At 39.8% G+C, this 25,852-nt stretch overlaps 1 protein-coding gene and 1 long non-coding RNA gene across 3 annotated transcripts in view; one reads left to right on the top strand and one right to left on the bottom strand.

Annotated features, from left to right (window-relative positions):
* LOC100059068 (interferon-induced protein with tetratricopeptide repeats 5-like) overlaps positions 1 to 22,340 on the top strand; it is a 78,220-nt gene extending 55,880 nt beyond the window's left edge. Inside the window, exons 1-2 of one of the 2 annotated variants that reach the window (XM_023642993.2) lie at positions 9,616 to 9,837; positions 20,621 to 22,340. In XM_023642993.2, coding sequence (XP_023498761.1) covers positions 9,833 to 9,837; positions 20,621 to 22,010 — 1,395 coding nt within the window. In that variant the 5' untranslated portion in view covers positions 9,616 to 9,832 and the 3' untranslated portion in view covers positions 22,011 to 22,340. Of the gene's footprint in view, positions 1 to 9,615; positions 9,838 to 20,620 lie in introns of those variants that run through there. The other variant, XM_070224511.1, reaches the window with a different exon arrangement.
* Positions 4,455 to 25,852, bottom strand: part of LOC111773897 (uncharacterized) — a 23,381-nt gene continuing 1,983 nt past the window's right edge. Inside the window, exons 2-3 of the long non-coding RNA XR_002808598.2 lie at positions 8,413 to 8,470; positions 4,455 to 4,821 (exon numbers count right to left, since the gene is read on the bottom strand). This is a non-coding gene — a long non-coding RNA (uncharacterized lncRNA). The remainder of the gene's footprint in view (positions 4,822 to 8,412; positions 8,471 to 25,852) is intronic.

Below are 25,852 nucleotides of genomic sequence, written 5' to 3'. Positions count from 1 at the left end.
CTGCATATTTGAACTGGCAATACTTAAAATAGATACATTTCTTGTTTGGTATTCCTTTTCTGGGTGTTCCTTCTTGTCTATATGATCTTTGACCTTAGAAGGGTCAGGGTACCTCTCTGTCTGCTGGATCAATCATGTAGAAGTTTCCTGAGGAGAAAGAAATAGAGCCCTGGACATCTGGGAACCAGCCCAGCACTATCAGATAGGCCTTGGTGTTGCTAGAACATGACCTGGCATTCATAGAAAGGACTCAGTGTTCTCCTGTAGCACACAAACAATTTCACATGATATCAACATCAGACAAGGCCACACTGAGACCACAGTGGATGAAGACAAAAACAAGACCACTCCATAATCTTGTCTGAACATAGAGAAGAATATTGACCTTGTTCAGTTGGGTCCAATACAGCCCACTATCCTGCCTAATATGAGTGACTGCTACTCTTTTCAAATTATACTGTTAGCATTGGTCTAGTCTTCCTTCCCTCTGAATATGATTTATTAAGATACCCAATCATAGACATGAACAGACCTTTCTCCAAAGAAGATATACAGATGGCCAACAGACACATGAAAAGATGCTCATCATCACTAATCATCAGGGAAATGCAAATCAAAACTACACTAAGATGTCACCTTATACCTGTTAGAATGGCAAAAATAACCAAAGCAAAAAGTGACAAATGTTGGAGAGGTTATGGAGAAAAAGGAACCCTCATACACTGTTGGTGGGAATTCAAACTGGTGCAGCCTCTATGAAAAACAGTATGGAGATTTCTCAAAAAATTAAAAATAGAAATACCTTATGACCCAGCCATCCCACTACTGGGTATCTATCCACAGAACTTGAAATCAGCAATTCCAAAAGTCCCATGCACCCCTATGTTCATTGCAGCATTATTTACAATAGCCAAGACGTGGAAGCAACCTAAGTGTCCATCAACTGATGATTGGATAAAGAAGATATGGTACACACACACACACACACACACACACACACACACACACAATGGAATACTACGCAGCCATAAAAAAGGATAAAATTGTCCCATTCACAACAACCTGGATGGACCTTGAGGGTATTAAGTGAAATAAGCCAGATAGAGAAAAAAAACTCCGTATGACTCCACTCATAGGTGGAAGGTAAACATATAGACAAAGAGAACTGATTGGTCGTTACCAGGGCAAAGTGGGGGTGGGGAGAGTGCACAAAGGGTGAAGTGGTGCACCTACAACATGACTAACAATAACGTACAACTGAAATTTCACAAGGTTGTAAACTATCATAATCTTAATAAAAAGTTTAAAAAAAAAGATACCCAATCATAGAATTATTCCTGCTTCCTGACAACATCCAATCCCGAACAAAGCCTTGATTCCTTAAACCCTTCTCAAAGTCACCTAACACAAGCTCAAACGTGAGAAGTCCTTTTATAATACACTTTCATTGAGACATCCTATGGTTCCCTGTGGTGTATGTCCTCTCTCGCTGCAATGAGGAATATATCCAACTTGCTCAACCACAGATTGGTTCCTGGTGGGTCTTTGGCTGGAGGAGACTGATGCTGACGATGTTCAGCTCTAGTTGTAGACACATTCCATCATCTATCACTAATTACAGCAAAGCGAGACCAGCCAGAGGTCCAAGACAGATTGGGAAATTTTCCACTATCAGAAAAACCACTGAAATCGTAAAGGAAATATCTAATATCTAACCTGCATGGGCATTTCACTACACAGCGACTAAAAGCTCATAGGAAACATTTTTGAAAAGTCTCTTTCTCTCAGGGTTTTAGCAATTCTCTCTTTACAATTAATTCAAGTACTGTCTAGACCAACAAAGTGCATAACCTGAATTTCAACAGATCATGATATCTGAGATTTAGAAAAGTACAAACATTTTTATCTCTTTCTGATCATCTCTCTTAGTTAGGGTGATGCAAGCTGTTATCACAGATTAACTCTGAAACATGACTTGGGAGATAACATAGAAGTTTACTTCTCATTCACATAAAAGGAAAAATAGATATTCCTAATTGGCATCTGGTTTTCCTCCATCCAGTGATTCAGGCACTAAGACTCCTTTCGTCTTTTGATTCCACCATCTTTAATACGTTGTTTCCAAGAGTTCACACAAAAAAGAAAAGATAATTGAGGACCAGACACAGAAGTTTTCTGGGGCAGGCCTCATGGAACATGCAATGTTTGACCATTTCCCACTAGCCAAAACTCGGGTACATAATCACACCTTACCACAAGGGAGTCTGAGCCAAAAAAAGGCTCTCTGGATAAAGCTCTTCAGCTCTTAAAAGAGGCCTTGAAGGCAATACCCTCCTCTCCCTTCGTGCATCACCAGGTAGGGCTTTGCTATAAAGCACAAATGATCCAAATAAAGGAAGCTACAAACATGCAGCCTAAACGACAGGATAGAGAAAAATGTCAACAGATTGGTTGGCTTGGCTATAGAGGAATTTCAAAAGATTTTGACACTAAGGCCCACATTTGAGTTGGTTTACGTTTCCCTTGCTGACATGTATTCAGAAATAGGCCACCATGAAAGGCTGGGGACACTTTTCAGAAAGTGTTGTGCATGAAGATCACTGATGATAGTCTACTGCAGGAGATTCATTATTCCTATGGTCTTTTCCAAGAATTTCACTGCAAATCTGAAGATAAAGCAATTACTCATTATTTAAAAGGTCTAGGGGGCTGGCCCCATGGCTGAGTGGTTAAGTTCACACGCTGTGCTGCAGCGGCCCAGGGTTTCGCCGGTTCGGATCCTGGGCAAGGACATGGCACTGCTCATCAAGTCACGCTGAGGTGGCATCCCACACGCCAAAACTAGAAGGATCCACAACTAAGAATATACACCTATGTACCGGGGGACTTTGGGGGAGGAAAAGGAAATTAAAAAAAAAAATCTTAAAAAGTCTAAAAGTAGAACACATGCCCTATACCAGAGAAAAACTTCTCAATGTTTTAGAAAAATTGGCTAAAGGACCTGTTCATCAGAATGTTCGTGTTACGGAAGTTTCAGCCTCCTTGGACTCATCCACAAATTGAAAGGCCAAGTGAGTGAAGCCCTAGTGTGCTATAAGGAGGCTCTGAGGCTGGCTGCTCACTTGAACACCATGTTTTGAAATAGAGCTCATCACACCTGTTTAATGTGTTCGTAACTAAATATAACAAAAAACTTTGCTGATTGTTACCTTCAGAAACATATAACATGCCGATACAAAATAGTTTCACACAACACATACTCTGCTGCCAGCTGACCCCTCTCTTTCTTTCCCCTTCCATCCATGTCTATGACAGGAGCATCCATTCTTCCATAACACATCCCTGTACTCATTGCCTAAGGCTGATTAATGCTGTTTGGAGCATCTATCATCTACCAGACCAACAAGAACACTTTTCCCTACGGCTCTGCATTTGAAATGAGCAGCTTCCATCCTCAGCATAGCTGGTCTCCTGAACAGAGGTGTCTGAAACAGGGAAAGTTTCAGCCTTCTCCTCCTAGGCCCAGCACACAGGGTCACATGCCAGTATAGCTCTGAGCACATACTCATACATCTGCAGGCATGCACCCACATGACGTCCACACATTAGTCCAAAGGCACTCCTGCCAGTCAGTTCACACACTCAAAGCAGGAATTTCTGGAGATAGTTCTATGCTGAACCAAGAGCACGGGCTGTTCATATATACATGTATCATGCATCTCTACACACACACATTGATTCTTGGGCTCACATAGGCACATTCCTCCATATTTGTGCACACACATATTCTGTATTTGGAGAATTCATGAAACTACTACCCATTCACAATTAAAGAAAAAAAGGGAGGTTCCTCTTTCATGTGGCTAGGGGTGTTGACCTAGAAGATCTAAGACCAAAGCAAATGAGCAAAGACAGACTTAGAGAGATGAAGAGGGCTTCAGGAGTTCACTACAATTCTACCCTGAATTCTATTTCCCAAGGCCCTGCTGTAGCCACGACCTCCTGGTCAGTGAGCCAAGTCTGTAAGCTCAGAATAAATTCAAATTTTGTGTTTACATTTTTCACGCTACTGGCAATCACAAAGGATCTACGTGTTCCAAACACACTCCTGGGCATCTACTCACACCAAAGAAAAGTTACAATGTATTGGGGAAAGATAAAGCAAGGGAAAAAACTGTTTAGAATGTGCAAGCTGAAAATGAGATAAAATACCTCAATGCAGTTAAGTGCTTGCTGTGTGGTGTGTGATATAATCTTCTCCTTTGTCTCCCTAAAATATTTGCAACAAAAATATTCAGTAAAGTTAAAAACTTCATTAGTTAATGAAGTCTTTGAGTGTATTTTATTTGTGAAATTTTTAAAAGATGTGTATTCTCTGTTTGGGTGTAAGTGTTACTGAACCAAAGTGAGTTCATTTCCTGATGAGTTGAAATCAAAGCCTTCACCAGAAGAAGTTGTCAAACAAAGTAAATTTTATTTGCAGCACATAAAGAGACCATGGGGAATCTTTTCCAAAGCCGTGGCTCCCCAAGCAAGGGAAAGCAGGTGTCTTTATCTCAGGTGAGGAATGAATATTCAAAATGGAACTTTCATCATCACATGTAGTGGTGGGTATAAGCTTACAGAGACGTAGTTTGAAATCATGCTTTCATATATGTCAGATGCTATGCTAATAAGGTTTGAGCTCCTCCTGCGGTGGAGATCTTAGCATTAAAATAAAGTAAAGGTAACTTTTTAGGTACTTCTTGGCCCATCTGCACAGGTATCATTCTTGTGGTGGGTTTTGGAGCAGTTCAGGCTGGCTGGTGAGTGCTCATCTTCCTGGAACAGATGTGAAAAACAACTCTGAAGAACTGTTAAGTGCTGCTGAAACTTCCTTTAAGTAACTTGGGGAACTTAGCTGTTGACAAAACTGGAAAAACACAGAAACAACTTCTGTAGCAATAGAAGGCCTGAGATAGAGGAACCCATGGGAAGATAAAGCCTACGAAGAATTTTTTAAAATACTGAGGAGGGCTTGGGCCCTGTCGCTGAATGGTTAAGATCACACGCTCTGCTTCTGTGGCCCAGGGATTTGCCAGTTCAGATCCTGGGTGCAGACATGGCACTGCTCATCAAGCCATGCTGACGTGGCATCTCACATAGCACAACCAGAAGGACCTAGAGCTAGAATATACAACTATGTCCTGGAGGGTTTTGGGGAGAAGAAGAAGAAGAAAAAAAAAAGAAGAAGATTGGCAACAGATGTTAGCTCAGGTGCCAATCTTTAAAAAATAAATAAATAAATAAAATACCAGGGAGGGATTTACTTCTACAGGTCATGAAATTGTAAGGCTGACTTATGTGACCTTGATCCCTCAGAGCTGGAATTGACCAATGGCAGAGGCTAGGGGAGTATGAGTGGCTCATTTAGACAACACTTAAGGAACACATAAGTAACACCCTTTTCAACTTTGTTGATACTAAACAAAGAATAGACTTATTAGATTTAACCAGAAGAAAACTAATAGAGCAGGAAATTATCTTTTCCTTGTAAACAACATATGACTCAAGTCATAACAATGTGCATGCTGAAATGTTTTATCAATTAATCATACTGATTGCCTTCTTACTCAACAACAAAAAAAGATAAATTGATGGATAGAGAAACTGATGGATGAAAGATAGGTAATAAAGGAAATATAGTAAAATGTTAACTGTAGAATCTAGGTAGTGAGTAAATTAATGTTCATTGTAAAATTCTCTCAACTTTTCCCTACGTTTGACAATGTTTATAATACAATGTTAGGATAAAAAGGTCAAAAAGCAATATCTAAACATTAGTAAATCAAAATGAAGCAAACAAACCAAAATATAGACGAGATAGAGGATAAAACTACATAGAGAAGAAGGAATCCAAGTGATTTTCTATACACTTTGACTCAAATCTTTAGAAGAATATATCATTTGGATAAAAAGACCAGCAAAAAAAATCTTAAACTCTACTCAGCAATCATTTTAATGGGTTTTGTTAATTTTGTTATACTGAGACTATTTGTTAGTGTATTGTGGAATAGATAACATGAATGTTGGTATCACTTAGAAGTGAGATATTCAGTTTGGGAGGAAAGATACACAGAAGTGAGATCAATTAGGTTAAATAAAAATCATATAAACTTGAATTTGTAAGACAAACTCATGATATATTTTATCTTTAAAATGTACATACAGTAAGAGTGTCATTTTCCTGGTTTTCATATTGTACTACATTTATACAAGATGTCATTATTGGGGGGGTTGGGTGAAAGGTACATACGACTCTTTCTGCAACTTCCTTTGAGTCTGTAACTGTCTCAAAATAAGCCTGAAGGCAGAGAATGATAAAAAAGAGACTGATAAAAGTTGAGTTAGTACTTGAATATGTTGCAGTAAGCCAAACTAAGGGTCAAGGTGGGCTGAGTGGACCCTTGGAGACCCATGAGAAGATATGAAAATCATCGGACCATCCACAAGAAAAGACTTCTTGTGTCTTTGAGTCTTTCTCCATGGATGTGATAGAAAGTATTTAGGAACAATCTCAAAAACCAAGAGCATGCTTTTTATATAGTGGTCAAAACACTTGGAATTCCATTCTTTTTCCATGCCACCCTGTGAATCAGGAAGAGACTGAGGACTTAATTGCCCACTACACAGGTGGGGAAACAAGGACAGAGTAATGAAGATACTGACTCTGGGCCTCAGGGAAAGGGAAATAGGTCCAGGGATTGAGCCCGAGATCACCCAGTCAGAGAATTCTGGTCATACAACAGACACCAGGGATCATCTAGGCCCTGGTTCCAGCCCAGGTGTACATCAAAATCACCTGAGGGTTTCGTTTTAATACTGAGACTTGGGGTTCACTCCCAGAGACGTATTCAGTTGGTCTGGGATGGGGTCTAGTTAGCATTATTCTTACAAGCTCCCTAGATTTTTCCACTATGCAGTAAGGGCTGAGATCTGATAATCTATTCCAAATCACTTGTTTGTCAGCTGAGGAAACAGACACTCACAGAAGTGAAGTAGCTTACATAGCTCAGAAAGCCGGTCCTAGACTCCAGGGAATGGACTGAGAGCCTAGTGCTGAAATTTCATTTTCTAAAAGATTCACTTTCTCCAGTTCTTCTTTTCTTTCCTAACTGCAATATCAGCAGATACGCACACACAGTCAGCTACAAGCAGACTTTGTTGGCTGCTTCCTCTCTCCTTAAAGCTGTCCTGTCTTGTGTCCCTCATGGCTCTGCTTATCCCAAGGGAACAATGGGCAAGATTCTGAAAACCTAATCTGCCTGAGCCAGAGTGCCACAGAACCAGGACCACTGCCAAATTCACAGCAATGACAAGGTAAACATTTTGTCTGCTTCTCTGCATTCTATCTAGTGCAGTGGAAAATTAGAAAACCAATTGCTTTTCTCCACAAGAATTCCAAAGACACCTTGCTCCCAAAAAGGAGAGGTTTTCTAATTCACTTATTTCAGCGTTTGCTTATAGCCCGAACACTGATCAGAATACATGGATAAACCTGTCTTATTTATTCAGAAACTTTTATTCGTGCAGAACTTTCTGACTAGTTCAGGATGTCTCAGTGGAAGCTTATAGAATTCGTAAGGGCTGAGATGGGAGATGAGCTGGGCAGGAGGGATGAGAAGAAACTTTTGAGATGTGGCAGTGAGTCCGATTAAGTGTTTCTCAGAGGAAAACATTCTTGCAGCTGCTCCTCTTCTGTTTCTCATTTTATGACAAAGTACGGGCAGCTTTTTATGAAGAAAGCATTATTTAACTTGATGACTGGAAATATTAATAATAATAGTCACCTCTTACTTGTACGCTCTAGGTGCCAGGTAGTTGCTAATTATTTAAACTCAAGTTCCAAGAACAACAGTTAAGGTTGAGTGGGAATTTGACTCAGAACATGGGTGTCCATGCTAGAGCAACAGAGGGCTCTCTATGCCAAACCATAGCTCCTTGCTTCTCCTCCTGCCCAAGTGATCAGGGATCTAAGAGGCTTTTTTGGTATTTGGCCTACTTCCTTCATTCCTGAACCAGGGGGATTGTTTAATTCTGTCAAGCTGACACCAAAAGTAACAACCAGAATCCTGGTCACTAAATTAAGAGTACATTTTATATTTTATAGTAGATTCCTTTTATATACATATAGGAGGCTAACGGAAGATGGGGCTATCTCCCACAATTCTCCCTTTTCTGTGCAGTCATCCAGAATCCAGACACCAACCTCCAGGATAGGCAACGACCAGCTGAAGCTCTCCTTTAGGGTATGAGGCCGATCTGGTTCCAAACCCTGGCCAGTCCATGGGTTTCTGCAGTACTAGGAACCGCCCTCAATATGGTCTGAGGTCTAGTCATTGGTAATCTGTTTTCAAACAATTCATCACTCACCTGGAAACCCTGTAAGACACTGCACAAGGTCCTTGCCCCTTGACTTTTGATGCTCAAGCTGTGAACAAAAGGCATCATCAGAACCTTCCAACTCATCTCAAATTCTCTATTTCTCTCAGCTCAGCCACTTGATATTCTACTCTGTGAACAAGCTTCCTGTTTTTATTATTTTCAGGCCACATGGAAAAACATGGCTGACAATGGTACCCAAATACATATGTCACAGGTCCAACACTTCCCAGATTCAGCTTTCCAGGGAAGCAAGTCTAATTGTCTCCTCTCAATAAGGGGGTTTTCCCATGATTAAATTAACTGTGCTTAGGGATAAGTTTGCTTTGCAAAAGCTGCTGGGGAATCATCACTTTACTACATATAAGGAGAGTGGGACAATTTCCAATGAAAAGTAGGGAGAAACAGGAGCTTGTCAGACACCAGTAATAGGAGCCTAACTTGTACCCAGGACCCCAGTCTCACCACTCATTCCTCTGAACCTCTTACTACAAATACCATGACTACAGAAGGTTACACGGGGCAGGTTGAGGTAGGCCAAGACTGGGTGCCATGGGCACCTACAGGACTGGAAAATGTTCTGGCATAGGTATGACAATCATGTCTGGTAAATAAGAATACTTTAGATGACTACAGTAGAAAACATTAAAAATAAGAAAGTATTTTCATTAGGCCTGAATGTCATTTGGTGGTTTGAAGTCTCAAGATGCTAGCATGTATGTTTTCTCTGTTCCTATGAATAACGAAGAGGTTACAGGCCTCTTCTTGTCACTGACCATTCTCCAGATGGGTATGCAAAGGCACAGAATAATTAGTAAGATACACCCTCTCAGAGAATTGGGGCAAATTTGGGTTAAGACTCCAGTTTAGTGATTTGCAGAATTTTATACCATAAAAAGAACAACCTCTGTTTCAGGGTAAGCAAATAGAGGCACAGATAAGGGGTTATGACCTTGGCAAACTGACACAGCCAATTTTCACGTGTCTCCCTGGCTCTAGGTTCAGTGGACTCTACATAACTGGCATCTCCTAGCTCCCAGGTTTCTACAAGGCCTTGTAGAGCCTGAGAAAAGAATTAGCACATCAATAAAACTGTTTTTCACCAGCGTCTTCTCAATCAGTTTTCAAAATAGAACAATGAAAGTAATTGCTGTTTAAGTTTCATTTCCCACAAGGCGAAACTGTGCCAACTTTAGTTGCACTTTCTACTTTCAGTTTTCATCTCGGTTTCCAATTTATCTCCACAACAACATGCCCACAGGTTGCATCATTAGATGCTGTTTATCTCCCTTATATATGTCCCTGGGGCTTAAATATATCTGCAAATCCACAAGACAGGCTGGCAAGATCACAGAAGAGCCCATTCAGCTAAACAAAACACTGCAGAACTACTGCCTAATTCATAGCAACCATGAGGTAAGGATTTCTCCACTTCTCTGCCTTTCTGTCTAAAATTTTTTTAAAAATGTTAATCAATGCTATCTCAACAGACTTACTTTCAGTGATGTCAAGTTTCCTTACTCTTCTATTTGAGCACCTGCTTATGGACTGAATGTGTGTGTGTGGACACACAGATGCAGATTCACACACGCACGTAAACTGTTTTATTAATTCAGGCATTTTTTATTTTTGTTAGCATCGCCCTGAGGAAGCTTACCACATGTTAAAGCCCAAAGAAAGCAAGGGAAGTGGGAAAAGAGTGTTGCAGGAAGACAGAAAATGATCTCAGTCTTTGAAATTATTTTTCACCAAACTCATTTCTGCCTGACCAAAGGAGGGCATGGACAGTTTGGATAGAGCCATTGCTTTCTGCAGGCTCCTCACCATGGAGGAGAAGTAGGACCCACACAGCTGTTTGAGCCGCAGTTGTGGAGTCTCTTAGATGTCTTGAGGGAAATATCCTGGGGATGTGGTGGGAGCAGGTCACTGCTTAGAGAGCAAGGCCTTTCTCTGTAGGCTTCTGGTCTCACTATCTCCACTGCTGGGTCAGGTCTTCTCAATCTTACTGGATTTAAGATTAGCAGATTACCTCTCCCTGGGGAAGCCAAGTGCTCTGCAGATCCTTGATATCCTCCTTCCATAGGGCTTGGCCGAAGTTCTGTGCTTGGAAATATCCACACCTTCCTTAGCTAAAGGGCCTAATGTGGGAATTTCTATACTGTCCAAATTGACTCTTGATTCAAATAACTCCCGATGTCAGCAGATTAAAAAAAACACATTAATTAATATTGACCTGCAAATTTCCCCTCAGTACTCCAGTCAGCAAAATTTTGAAGGGGCAAAAGTTCCAGAAAATGCACAATTACGAGCCTATGATCAACTCTCCTCCCCCTCTTTGGCCCATAGACAGATAAAATTGTCGATAATTTAAAAAGTAATAATATAAAAGTAGCCATCACTTCCTGAATGCTTATTAAGTGTCAGCCTGCCCTCTAAAAGTAGGAAGTAAATTATTATCTTTAGCCCTCAAAAGAAACCTGTGACGTGGTACTCATACAGATTGTGCAATAACGAATCTTAGATTTAGAAAAGTTAAGATCACACAGATAATAAGTGATACAGCTGAGACATGAACCAGAGCCTCTCTTCAATGATACTTTACTGAACCTTTAAACCAACATTTCTTAAAGGGTACCAGTGGGAGTTCATGAAATCATTTCAGATGGCATACTCATTAGCTTTTACGTTTTAATGCTTTTATATTTATTTCAACATGTACTAGAAAAAAAAATATATATATAATTTGTAAAATTTCTGTTCAGGTTCGTAATATGATTTTTTTCTATGATAAAATACATGTAAGATGAAACTTACGATTTTAACTATATTTTTGGTGAGGAAGATTGGCCCTGAGCTAACATCTGTACCAATCTTCCTCTATTTAGTATGTGGGACGCCACTACAGCATGGCTTGATGAGCCATGTGTAGATCTGCGCCCAGGATCCGGGCCCACAAACACTGGGCCACCAAAGTGGAGTGTAGGAACTTAACTACTCTGCCACCAGTCGAGCCCCCTTTTAACTATTTTTAAGTATATGGTTTGGTAGTATTTAGCACATTTGCAATGTTGTGCAACCGTCACCAGTGTTTACTTCAAGAACATTTTCATCACTCTAAGGGGAACCCCACACCATTAAGCATTTCCTCTCTACTCATCCTTCACCACAGGCCCTGGCAACTATTAATCTGCTTTCTATCTCTATGGATTTGCCTATTGTGGGTATTTCATATAAATGGAAGCATACCATATGTGGCCTTTTGTGACTGGCTTATTTCACTTAGCATAATGTCTTCAAGGTTCATCCATGTTGTAGCATGTGTCAGAATGTCCTTCCACTTTAAGGCTGAATAATATTTATTGTATGTATATACCGCATTTTGTTTATCCATTCATCCATTGATGGATACTTGTGTTGCTTCCACCTTTTGGCTATTGTGAATAATGCTGCTATGAATGTACGTATACAAATATCTGTTCAAGTCCCTGCTTTCACTCATTTTGAGTATATACCCAGAAGTGGGATTGCTGAATCATATGGTAATTCTATATTTAATTTTTGGAGGAAATTTTCCGCAGCAGCTGCCCCATTTTACATTCCAACTAATAATGCACAAAGGTTCTAATTTCTCCACATCATTGCCAACCCTTGTTGTTTTCTTTTCTTTTCCTTTTTGTTTTTTGATAATAGCCATCCTAATGGGTGTGAAGTAGTATCACATTATGGTTTAGATTTGCATTTCACTAATGATGGGTGATATTGCACATTTCATGTGCTTATTGCCGTTTGTATATCTTTTCTGAAGAAATGTCTATTCAAATTCTTTACCCACTTTTTACTCAGTTGTTTGTTTTTTGTGGTTGAGTTGCAGGAGTTTTTTATATAGTCTGCATATTAATCTCTTATCAGATAGATGATTTATAATATTTTCTCCGATTCTATGAGTTTTCTTTTCACTCTATTGTGCACTTTGATGCACGCAAGTTTTTTTGCTGTTGTTGTTTTGGTGAGGAAGATTGTCCCTGAACTAACATCTGTGCCAGTTTTCCTCTATTTTCTATGTGGGATGCCTCCACAGCATGGCTGATGAGTGGAGTAGCTCTGCGCCCAGGGTCCAAACCTGTGAACCTGGGCCGCTGAAGTGAAGCACATGGAACTTTAACTACTTGGCCATGGGGTTGGCCCCTGCACAAAAGTTTTTATATTGATGAAGTCCAACTTACCTATTTTTACTCCTGTTGCCCGTGTTTTGGTGTCATATTCAAGAAATTGTTACCAAATCCAATGTCATGAAGCTTTTTCCCTATGTTTTCTTCTAAGATTTTTATAGTTTTAGGTCTTACATTTAGGTCTCTGATCTTTTGGGTTCATTTTTTCATATAGAGAGTAAGGTAAGGGTTCAGCTTCATTCTCTGGCATGCAGTTATCCAGTTTTCCCAACACCATTCATTGAAACACTGACCTTTCTGCATTAAATGGCCATGATACATGTCAAAAATCATTTGAACATTGTTATGGACTGAATTGTCCCCCTTCCCCCCCTCCCAAAATCATATGTTGAAGCCCTAACCCCCAGTGTAATTGTATTTGGAGATATGGCCTGGAAGGAGGTAATAAACGTTAGGTGAGGGGTCAGCTCCATGGCTGAGTGGTTAAGTTCACACGCTCTGCTTTGGCGGCCCAGGGTTTCGCCAGTTCAAATCCTGGGCGTAGACATGGCACCGCTCGTCAAGCCATGCTGAGGTGGCATCCCACATGCCACAACTAGAAGGACCCACAATTAAAAATACACAACTATGTACCGGGGGGCTTTGGGGAAAAAAAAGGAAAAATAAAATCTTTTAATAAATAAATAAATAAATAAAGGTTAGGTGAGGTCATAAGGGTGGGGCCTTAATCTCATAGGGCTGATGTCCTTGTAAGAAGAGGGAAGAGCACTCTCTCTCCATGCACCATAGAGGAAAGAACATATATGGATGCAGAAGGAGAGCCCTTTCCAGAAATCGAATTAGTGGGCACTTTGATCTAAGACTTCCAACCTCCACAAATGTGTGAAAATAAATTTCTGTTGTTTAAGCTGCTCAGTCTGTAGTACTTTGTTATGGTAGCCCTAGATGACTAATACAACTATATATGTGAGGTTTTATTTCTGGACTCTTCATTCTATTTCTTTTGTCTATATGTCTGTCTTTATACCAGTACAACACTGTTTTGATTACTGTAGCTTTGTAGTAAGTTTGGAAATCAGAAAGTGTGAGGCTTCCAACTTTGTTCTTTTTCAAGATCATTTTGGCTATTCAAGATCCCTTGAAATTCCATATGAATTTTACAATGCATTTTTCTATTTCTGCACAAAACATCATTGGGATTTTGATAGGGACTGCATTAAAGCTGTAGATTGCTTTGGGTGGTATTGACATAATAACAATATTAAGCCTTCCAGTCCATGAACACAGGATGCCTTCCCCTTTGTGTCTTCTTTAATGTCTCTCAGCAATGTTTTGTAGTTTTCGTGTACAGGCCTTCTGCCTCCTTGGTTAAGTTTATTTCTAAGTATTTCATTCCTTTTGGTCTATTATAAATGGGACTGCTTTCTTAATTCTCTTTTTAGACTGTTCATTAGTAGTGTATAGAAACAAAACTGATTTTTGCGTGTTGGTTTTGTATACTGCAATTGTGCTGAAATCATTTATTAGTTCTAACAGTTTTTGTGCGGAATCTTGAAGATTTCCTACATACAAGATCACATTGCTTGTGAATGGAGATAATTTTACTTCTTCCTTTCCAATTTAGATGTGTTTTCTTTCTTTTTCTTGACTAATTTCTCTGGCTAGGACTTCCAGTACTATGTTGAATAGAAGTGGCAAAAGTGAGCATCCTTGCCTTGCTCCTGATCTTAGAGAAGCTTTCAGTCTCTCACCATTGACTATGATGGTGGCTGTGGGTTTTCAATATATGGCCTGTATTATTTGAGGTAGATACCTTCTATCCTTGTTTGTTGAGTGTTTTTATTATTAAAGGGTATTAAATTTTTATACAATATATATAAAGGGTATCAAATGCTTTTTCGACATTAATTGATATGATCATGTGGGGTTTTTTCCCCTTCATTTTGTTAATGTGGTGCATTAAATTGATTTATTTTCACTGAACCATTTTTGCATTCCAGGAATAAATCCCACTTGGTCATGGTATATAATCCTTTTAACATGCTAACTTCAGTGTGCTAGTATTTTGTTGACCATTTTCTATCAATATTCATTAAAAATTCATCTGTAGTTTAATTTTTTTGTTTTTGTCTTCAGTTTTAGTATGATGGTCTCATAGAATTTATGAGTTTCGAAGTGCAGTGTTCTTCCTCTTTAATTTTTGGAGCCTTAGAATTGGTTTTAATTCTTGTTTACAAGGAGTTGAACTCCTGGTTTAAAATCTACCTGTGATCTTTCAGGCCTGACCGTAGATAATTACAAAGGTTTTACCTGACAGGCCTCACGAAGGAAAGCTGCCTTCCCCACACAGACCTGGTGTATAGCCAATAAACTGCAGTCTGTAAAGACAGTTGTAGTCAAGGACTCAGGCCCCCCTGGCTCATTATGCTCTTCACATAGTTGCATTCCTAGCCCAGGTGGCTTTATCCCTTGGTCTCTTTCTGAGGCCTTGGGCAGAGGTCTCCTTCAAGCACTCAGCTGAGACCTCCTTACAGTGGGGAAGAGAGGAAAACTTGAAGACACTTTTCCCCACTCTGACTCAGTATCCTGTACTTTTCCACTCCTAGCCCTTCCCTTCACACTTCCCCCACTTCAGGGTCCATAAATTGCCAGAGACTTTTGTTCACAGCTCTCTGCCATGGCTGTGCTGATCAACCTGACCTTCAACTTGTGTGCTGTTCTGTTGAGGGAAATGGAACAGGGATGTTAACATTTTCTCCAGTTTTATCCTCTTGCTTATATCATCACAGTAAGGATTAAAGGTTTAACTCTTTCACTTCTGCCTTGTTGCTTTAATTGGCTACTTCGACAGCTGGCAGCTCAGCTCTCTCCCTCTCTCCCAGCTTAGCTGTTCTCCTGACACTTGAAATGCATGGTAGAATTGACCAGTGAAACCACCTGGTCCTGGGCTTTTCTTTGTTGGAAGGGTTTTTAAATTGTATATAGGCATATACCTATTGTCTCCTAGATCATCATCTAATATTTTTTTGTTTTGGGGGTTTGGGTTGGGTTTTTTTTTCATTTAAGTCATCTAATTTGAGTGGAAGGTAGGGTAGTTACTCATTGAGATTGTACTCTACCCAGTCTGCCTCTTTCCCACAGGAAGTATAGAATGACTAATGTAACTGAGATGACCAGAAGCTGTCATCCACAGGCCACATTCTTACTCAGTAAAAGGCAACTATTTCTGACTTGGCTTACTTGGACATGCACAGTGTTTTCTTCTCCCCAGTTTCCTTTCCCCAATGCCCTAGGACTGTTAGGGCAGAGCCTGCTATGCTGAGGGAAATCCACCACTCCTCAGTACTTCATCTAAAAACTGGCTGGATAAATTCACCATGATGTGTCCCAGATCAATGCATCCCCACATTCCCTGATCCAGCTCTACCATTTGAAACCTCAGTTAGGCCTGACTATTCTGGAAGTCAGTATCCTACAGAGAAGGCATAAGAGGAAGTGCTCTTTCCTTTGAGTAACAAAACCAATTGCCTTGCCTACAGAGCAAAAGGAGAACACAGGAAAAACATAACACCACTTTTCCCCCACCTAACTCACATACACATACACACATACCTTCAAGCACAACGGTTATTGTCATTTCTCTTGACACCATTCTAGTGATGGCAGTAGGATAAACCATATTACTACTTGGGCAACAGACTTCTGCATCCAGAAAGATGGAGTAGATGTATATTTCCCATTTCCCTTCTACATACAGTTAAAAACCTCTTACGTAAAATGTAAAACAAATATAAGAACACACTGAACTGTGGATAAAAGCAGCAGACCACCTAGGAAACTTGGGACTCAAGGAACAACACAACAGCGAGTTTTGTGGGCTTCTCTTTCCTGTATATATCCCAGACTGAGTGCTGGAGAAGCCAGCAACCTAGAAATGCCAACAGGCATGGACAGAAATGTCCCATGAAAAGCTGCTCTCTCTAGCCAGAGGACCAAAAAAGGGACAGCCTACCAAGACCGGTAACTTATAAACAACAACCATTCTACTCCAGCCAAACAGCACAGGAAAAAATAAACAAATAAACAAAAACTGTAGCCCCACTCTGAAAACTGCCAACAAGGCTGAGTGGGGAGCCTAGAATTCTGCCTTAACCAGGCTACTGCTAGGCATCCCAACTCTCACCCTCCCCCTCCCCCAACCAGGGTGATACCAGAGAAGGCCAAGTGGGGTGCACAGACTTTCATGGGGGGTAACAAGGGTCCCTCTCTCTTCAGTGTCACTGAAGACCACAAAGGGAGTCTAGATATTAACACCACCTGGTAGTAATGAGATGCCCTCCCACTCCCCACTGAAGAGGTTTCAGTGAAGTCTAGTGGAGTTCAGGATTTTTACCACCACCCAGAGGCAATAAGGCCACACTTACCAACTCACCTCCCTTCCTGGCTTCACTAAAGGCCACATGGGGAAGAATAACAAGGCACACCTGCCCCTCCCAGCCAGGGTAGTATGAGCCGAAGCCTGGAGGGAGTCCGAACTTCTACCCCTATCCAGCAACAATGAGGAGCCCAGGTCCCCCATAAAGTGTTAATGAAAGACAAGTGGGTAAACTAGATTCCACCTTGACCCGGCAGTGTGGAATGAGATGTCCTTCCTCTTCTCCTAGCAAAGTGGTATTAGAAGAGGCCTCCTAAACTAGATTTAAATGTGACCTGAAGTCTCGTAATATAATACACGAATGTCCAGGTTTCAATTAAAAATTGCTTGTCATACCAAGAACCAAGAAAATCCCAATGTGAATGAGAAAGAATAATCATCAGACAACAACACTGAAATGACACAGATGTTAGCAGTGTCTAACAAGCATTTTAAAATTGCCATCATAAAAGTGCTTCAATGAGCAATTATGAAGACACATGAAACAAATGAAAATATAGAAAGTCTCAGCAAAGGAATATATAAAGAACCAAATGGGAATTTTAGAACTGAAAAGTACAGTAACCAAAATGAAAATTCAATGATTTGGCTCAAGAGCAGGATGGAGAGAACAGAGGAAGGAATTCATGAACTTGAATACAGAATAATAGAAATTATCCAATCTGATACTAATTTCAAGCAGCTGAGCAAACTCCAAAAATGATAAACTTCCAAAAATCCAAGACACATCATAGTCAAAATTCTGAAAACTAAAGACCAAGAAAAAACTCCATGAAAGTAGCAGAGAGAAACACCTTACCTGTCAGGAAAAAACTCCACAATTCTAATGGCAGCTAATTTCTCATTAGAAACTATAGAGTCTAGAAGAAAGGGGCAAAACATTTTTTAAGTGCTTAAGGAAAAGAACTTTCAACCCAGAATCTTATATCTAGCAAAAATATCCTTCTGGAATGAGGAGGAAATCAAGAAATTCTCAAATGAGGGAGAACTAAGAGATTTCACACCAGCAAACTTATCTAAAGGAATAGCTAAAGGAAGTTCTCTAATAAGCAAAAAAGGTATACAGATCAGAAAGAAAACATAAAATTGTCCCTATTTACAGATGCCATGATGTTCTCATAGAAAATCCCACAGTATCTACAAAATAACTCCTAGAACTAACAAGTGAGTTCATCAAGGTTGCCAAATACAAGACTGACACACAAAAATTACTTGTATTTCTATATACTAGCAATGAACATGTGGAAAATTGAAGTTAAAAATACAATATAATTTTAAATTGCTGAAAAAACATACTTTAGTGTAAACATAATATAACATGTATAAGACTTGAAGGCCTAAAACTACAAAATGCTGATGAGAGAAATCAAAGATAAACAGAGATATAGCATGTTTATGAATTAGAAGACTCAACATAGTAAAAATGTCAATTCTCCCCTAATTGATATAAAATTTCTATCATAACTCCAGCATGATTTTTTTATACATATAGACAATATTAATCTAAAATTTATATGGAAAAGCAAAAGAACTAGAATAGCAATTTTGAAAAACAAGAATAAGGTGAGAGGAATCACCCTAACCAATTTTAATACTGATTACACGCAAGGTTGTATGGTATTGGTGGAAAGAGAAACACATAGAGCAGTGGAACAGAATAGGAACCCAGATATAATCCCACACAAGTACTGCCAACTGATTTTTGACAAAGGTGCAAAAGCAATTCAACGGAGGAAGAAGAGTCTTTTCAACAACTGGTGCTGGAGCAATTGGATATCCATAGGCAAAAACATGAGCCACAGACATAATCTTCACATATATATATAGGCAAAAACTAACTAAAAATGAATCACAGATTTAAATGTAAAATGTAAAACTATAAAACTTGTAGAAGAAATCATAGGAGAAAATCTTCAGGACCTAGGGCTTGGTGAAGAGTTCCTGGACATGATACCTAAAAGCATAATCCATAAGAGAAAAAAATCAATAAATTATACTTCATTAAAAGTAAAAACTTTTGCTCTTCAAAAGACCTTATTAAAAGGTAAAAGACAAGCTACATTGCCAGAAGAAAATATTTGAAAACAAGATACCACACAAAGGACTCATATCTAGAATCTATAAAGAATTCTTGAAACAACAATAAATAACAATCCAATTAGAAAATAGGCAAAGAGATATTTCACCAAAGAGGATATATGGATGGCAAATAAGCAGGTGAGAAGATGTTCAACACTACTGGCCATTAGCAAAATGCAAATTACACCACAATGAGAGATCACTAGAAAACCTATTTTAAAAGAAAAGTGAAAATACCAAATACTGGTAAGGATGCAGAGAACTTGATCATCCATATATTGCTAGTAGGAGTGTAAAATAATACAGTCACTCTGGAAAATAGTTTGGCAGTTTCTTAGAAACTTAAGCACACATTTAGCATGTGACCTAGCAATTACACTCCTGGTATTTATCCCAGAGAAATGAAAATTCATGTCCACGCAAAATGCTGTATTCAACTGTTCACTGCACCTTTATTTGTAATAGGTCAAACCTGGAAACAACGGAAATGTCCCACAACAGATGACAAGTTAAACAAACTGTGGTATACCCATACCATGGAATATTACTCCCCAATAAAAAGGAATGAACTATGGACAAACTCAACAACTTGGATGGATGTAAAGGGCACTATGATGAGTGAAAAAAGCCAACCTCAAAAGGTCACATACTATACAATTCCATTTCTATGACATTCTTGAAATGACAAAATTATACACACGAAGAGCAAATTAGTGGTTACCAGAGGCTAGGGATGTTTGGGGAGGTAGGGAGGCAACAGGCGGGACTATACAGTGATCGTATAAGGGAGATGTTTGTGATGATGGGGTAGTTTCTTCATCTTGATCGAGGTGGCAGTTCCATGGATTTATTCATGTGATTAAATGACACAGAACTATACACATATTGTATTAAGTCAACTTCCTAGTTTTGAGATTGTACTATAGTTGTGTAAGATATAATCATTGGGAGAACTGGGTAAAGGGTACACTGAACATATATACCACCTTTGCAACTTTCTATGAATCTAGAATTATTTCCAAATAATAAGTGGAAAAAAAATTGGTTAAATATCTCTTTTAGGTGGTCTTAATTTATTGCATAATCTGCAGACTAACGTCCTGAAGTCAATAATGTTTTCTAAGGTTTGGTATTTGTAACTGGTCTCTGTCCTAATTAAGTTAATAGGAAAATAGGAAACTCTTGTATAGCATGTAATATGCTCTAGGCGCTTTACATATATAGGCTTATTAATCCTCACCAAACCCAATGTAATAAGTACTATTATTATCCCCTTTTTACAAATGAAGTCCAAAGCACACAGAGGTTACTTGACTAGAAAGAGCTGAAGCCACTGTACAGAGTCAAGCAAATGCATTCAAAGTCTATGTGGATCTCAGACATATAGAGATCCTAAGGGAAATCAAAGCAGGTGTGCCCTGTTCAAGGCTGAGCTCTAAATATGAGGCATTGTAGCTGGCTTCTTTCTATTGGCTGTTCCTCACCTAACAAAGAAAATCTGCTTTTGTTTTTACAGTAAGAATGCGGATGGAGATCAGATCAAGGACAGGCTGGAGCAGCTGAGATGTCACTTTACATGGGATTTGCTAATTGAAGACACTGCAATGCCTGATTTGGAAAACAGGATCTTCGATGAGATTGAGTTCCTAGACACCAAATACAACGTGGGAATACACAACCTACTGGCCTATGTGAAACACCTGAAAGGCCAGAATGAGGAAGCCCTGAAGAGCTTGAGAGAAGCTGAAGACTTAATCCAGGAAGAACATGGTGACCAATCAGGCATGAGAAGTCTGGTTACCTGGGGCAACTACGCCTGGCTGTATTACCACATGGGCAGACTGGCAGAAGCTCAGACTTACCTGGACAAGGTGGAGAACACTTGCAAGAAGTTTGCAAATCCCTCCAGCTATAGAATCGACTGTCCTCAGATGGACTGTGAGGAAGGATGGGCCTTGCTGAAATGTGGAGGAAAGAATTATAAACGGGCCAAGGCCTGCTTTGAAAAGGCTCTGGAAGTGGACCCAGAAAACCCTGAATTCAGCACTGGGTATGCAATCACCGCCTATCGCCTGGACGGCTTTCCTGGAGCAACACAGATGAGTGAGGCATTCTGTCTGAACACACTAAAACAGGCCGTCAAGCTAAATTCAGAAGATGGATATATTAAGGTTCTCCTTGCCCTGAAGCTTCAGGATGTAGGACAAGAAGCTGAAGGAGAAAAGTACATTGAAGAAGCGCTGACCAACACGTCCTCGCAGACCTATGTCCTTCGATATGCGGCCAAGTTTTACAGAAAAAAAGGCTCTCTGGATAAAGCTCTTCAGCTCTTTAAAAAGGCCTTGAAAGCAACACCCTCCTCTGCCTTCGTGCATCACCAGATAGGGCTTTGCTACAGAGGACAAGTGATTCAAATGAAGAAAGCTGCAAACTGGCAGCCTAGAGGACAGGATAGAAAAAATGTTGAGAGAATTGCAAGATTAGCCATATCTCATTTGGAATTTGCTCTGGAAGAAAAACCCACACTTGATATTGCTTATGTAGACCTGGCAGAAATGTATATAGAAGCAGGTGACCACAGAAAAGCTGAAGACACTTATCAAAAAGTGTTAACCATGAAAGTACTCGAAGAAGAAAAGCTGCAAAGGGTACATTTCTCCTATGGCCGATTTCAGGAATTTCAAAATAAATCTGAAGACCATGCAATTATCCATTATTTAAAAGCAGCAGAAATAGAAAACGCATCTTTTCTAAGAGATAAAAGTATCAGGTCTTTGGAGAAATTGGCTTTAAAGAAACTTCAGAGAAATTCATTTGACACAGAAACCATGAGAATCCTTCAGTTCATTCACAAATTGAAAGCAGAAATGAATAAAGCCCTGGAGGGCCCTGAGGCTCACTGCTGACTGAGAACTCTGTGGAACATGATCCTAGGCACTGAAGTATCGACCACTTTCCTATTTCACCTGATTTTATGTTAACACATACTAATCATCTTACCTGCTTGCTGCTTTCAGAACATGTTATGTAATTTACTGTAATGATGCAATTTTTGAATAACTACTCAAACCTGGGAAAATAGTTGCATTCAAAAAATAGTGAAACAATATATATGTCTCTGTGTGTGAGAGAAAGGAAGAGAGAGAGAATGGGACCATTTCTCTGTGAATGCTATATAGTAGGAAAAAGTTTGTTGAGTAGATAGGCAGCAAATAAAACAAAGGACTTACATAAAATGAAATGTTTAATTCATTCATTTTATCAACAAATAGTTTTCAGTGCTAGATACCAAAAATACTATGGTGATGTAGGAGAGGAAAAAATTTTTTTTCCTCTACCCTTCTTAGGTTCTTTGGCTGGGGCCCTATAAATTAGGCAGACAAAAGGGTATCAAGAAAAAACAAAGTTTATTAACATATGCATCACACATAAACATGGGAGTACCTAGTGATGAGAAACTCAAAGGAGTAGTTAGAACTTGGCTTATACAGCACCCTAACAAACCAACAATACATTTTTAGAGAACTGCTAAGACCAAGGAATAGAACTTTTGAGTTTCTAGGATAGCAAAATAACTACGTGAGAGAAACTAATGGAAGATAAGGGCTAGGTACTAAGGTTTGTTGTATAGATTCCTCTAGTAGTGACTCTGGGCTGATAAGGGCCTAGAGTTGTTCCAGGAGCTCAACTTCTGTCCTTCCTGGTAGAGAGGGGAGGGGTGACATCTTTACAAATTTCTGTCCTGCTTTTAGGCAGATAGGGGGATGGCAGAGAGCTTTTCTTACATCTGCTTCTTCAGAATTGCCTTCAGCTCAAAATAATCTTTATGCCATAGTGGTATATTTGGGGATGGCATATTCTGTTACCCATCAGTGAACAAAGCAGACATTTTCCCAAAATCTCATGCAGCACACTATCTGGTCAGAGAGAGAGAGGGTAAAACAAGCACACAGTCAATTAAAGCTCAGCTTTCACCATGAAGATGTTTGAAATATAATTCATTGTCAAACTGTCCCATGTAGTTTCTCTTGTTTTATGCCATTTTGTTTGAAGCACTATTATTCAGTCATGTGCTGGTACTGATCCAGTTAGATGACGAAATATAAACAGGATGCTAAATAATCTGTGAGCCCATCTGTAGCAATCACTTTTTTTTTTAAGATTTTATTTTTCCTTTTTCTCCCCAAAGCCTCCTGGTACATAGTTGTATATTTTAGTTGTGGGTCCTTCTAGTTGTGACATGTGGGACACCACGTCAGCATGGCCTGATGAGTGGTGCTGTGTCTGAGCCCAGGATGTGAATCGGCAAAACCCTGGGCCGCCAAAGCAGAGTGGGCAAACTTAACCACTAGGCCACGGGGCCGGCCCCAGCAATCACCTTCCCTTATGACATTTTATTAAAAGGCAATGCACAACAAATAATATTTTTAAGAGGAAACACAAGGAAACAATGTTATTGGTTTTTATTCTTGGATTTGAGAGAAGATGTATTAATTTCCTATTGTGGCTATAAGAAATTAGCACAAACTTGGTGGCTAAAAATGACACAAATTTATTATCTTACAGTTCTGCAGGTCAGAAGTCTGAAATGGATTTCACTGGACTCAAATCAAGCTGTTGGCAGCCACACTCCTTCTGGAGGCTGGAGGGGACAATCCTTTTTGTACCTTTTCCAGCTTCTAGAGCTGCCTGCATTTCCTGGTGGGGACCCCTAATACATCGGAATACAAGTCTCCATGGAATTCACAGGAATCTTGGGTAGGCTTTGGATTTTAACTGAAATTCTATAGGAATTGAAGTGAGCAAAATGTGTATCATTGAGGGGGAGGCATAAGAGTTACAGAGAAGCAATCTTCCCAACTTCACTATCACTAAAACAAGAGATTTATCAGATTTAACAAAAACAGTACCTTAAAGTTCTTGATTTGGGGTAAGGAGGCTGCGTGGTGCTAAAATAAGTCTAACCACTGCCAACTCTGCCAAAGTCAGCAATATTAAAAGCAAATAATTCTTGGATAATTAGTCAATTCTTTGACTGTTAGGCAACTCTTCCCAGACATTGCTATACATCATTGAACCCAGAAAGCTGAGCTCATTAATGCAAAATAAATCTCTGGATTATGTAATGTGTTCGTGAGAGGTGTCTTTGACAATCTCCAGAGATCACGGTTACTTAGTGTGTGCTATAACCTAATACCATCTCTCTATCCCATTCCTCGCAATTCTAGAAGAGATCTCTGCACTTTCCAGAACTCAGTAAAACCAAGCGTGGGACAGTCTGGATATTTGCAGAGAAAAACATGCAGCAAATTCAGGAAAATGAATGCTCTTTGGTGTTGAAAATACTTTTGCCAAACTTACACATGAATATCTCCAGGCATTACCAAGAGGTCTCTTTAAATTGACAGCCTAATTTCAGAAGCTTGTTACTCCCATGTAAATGACTGACAGAACCACAGCTGCTGTCCTTATTTAGATTCTCCCACTCAAGGACTCCTCCAAGTGCCCAGGGAGTGTCTCTCAGGTACCCCTAAATCAGGCCAAACCACAGCTCCAGCCATTCCCTACTGTTATATGAGTCCCAACCCAGATCTTTGCTAATTGCTGTCTACACACCACTGTAGGCTCCAGCTCTTTGGGGACCACCCTGGCCACCAATGTCCCCATTCTCCATATGCTGCTAGAGCTGGACCTGTATTGGGACCAAGGGCATCTACCCTACAGCCTGCCTCAGCTTGAACTACCCACCCTAAGCCTGTGTCCATAGCTTTGTATCTCTTCCCCAGCCAGACCAAACATGGTAACAGCCACTTCCACTCTGGAGCCCTATGCTGAAGGCAGTAGGCCTTTTCTGACATTCCCCTTGATACCCACTCTCTCACCCAGGAACCTCCTGAACTCCAGTGCCATCCCCAACTTCTCTTGATTTGCATACAACTTTTGCTCTCCTACCTGGAATCTACCTCCAATCTCTTGGAGACTGTGCTATGTGGCCTAATTCAAATAAATGAGGAATGTACGTGAGGGTAGTATTTACAGCAGTGATTCCCAACTGAGGGGGATATAAGAGGAGAGGGGAGGATTTGGGAGCCAAGGGAGAAAAAAGTCACATTTGGCACCATCTGCAGACAATTTTGGTTCTCACAACAGCAGGGTACTACTGACATCTGGTGGGTATATGCAAGCTGGCTGCTTAAACATCCTAGAATGCACTGGACAGCTTCCCACAACACAGAATTCTCCAGCCCAAATGTCAATAGTGCCAAGGTTGAGAACTGACTTACGTGTGTTTCTTGGAAGAGTTATTGCTTAAGTTTCAGTTTCCCAAGCAGATTTTAGATCACTTGGCAGGTTTCACAACCTATTTCCCTTGTTCTCTAGTTGCTCTGTTTTACACGTTGAAACAAATAAATTCAAAAGACAATACACCACTGATTTTGCCAAGATTCCACCCAACCCAAAAATCTAGGAAAAAAAGACTGATACTCAAATTGCATCCAGGAACTTCAGCATGTTCAACACCCACTCAACTGTCAGGCCCTTGTTTCTTCTCAATCCTGAAAATGTATATTCCTTTAAAATTTTTATAGATGGTTTTTGCATTTCTGAATTTGAATGTCTAAACATTATAAGTAGATAAGCAGGATTTCTTTTTCCTTTGATTTTTTACCACTGATTGCTTAGCTGCTATCCATTTAAACCTTAATAAGCAAAGACAATCTATTGGCCCAGAAACAGCTAAGTGAAA

This window comes from Equus caballus, chromosome 1 (genome assembly GCF_041296265.1).
Source record: "Equus caballus isolate H_3958 breed thoroughbred chromosome 1, TB-T2T, whole genome shotgun sequence".
Lineage (NCBI taxonomy): Eukaryota > Metazoa > Chordata > Mammalia > Perissodactyla > Equidae > Equus > Equus caballus.
The sequence above is the reverse complement of the archived record's forward strand: the minus strand, read 5'-3'. Positions and strand labels throughout refer to the sequence as shown.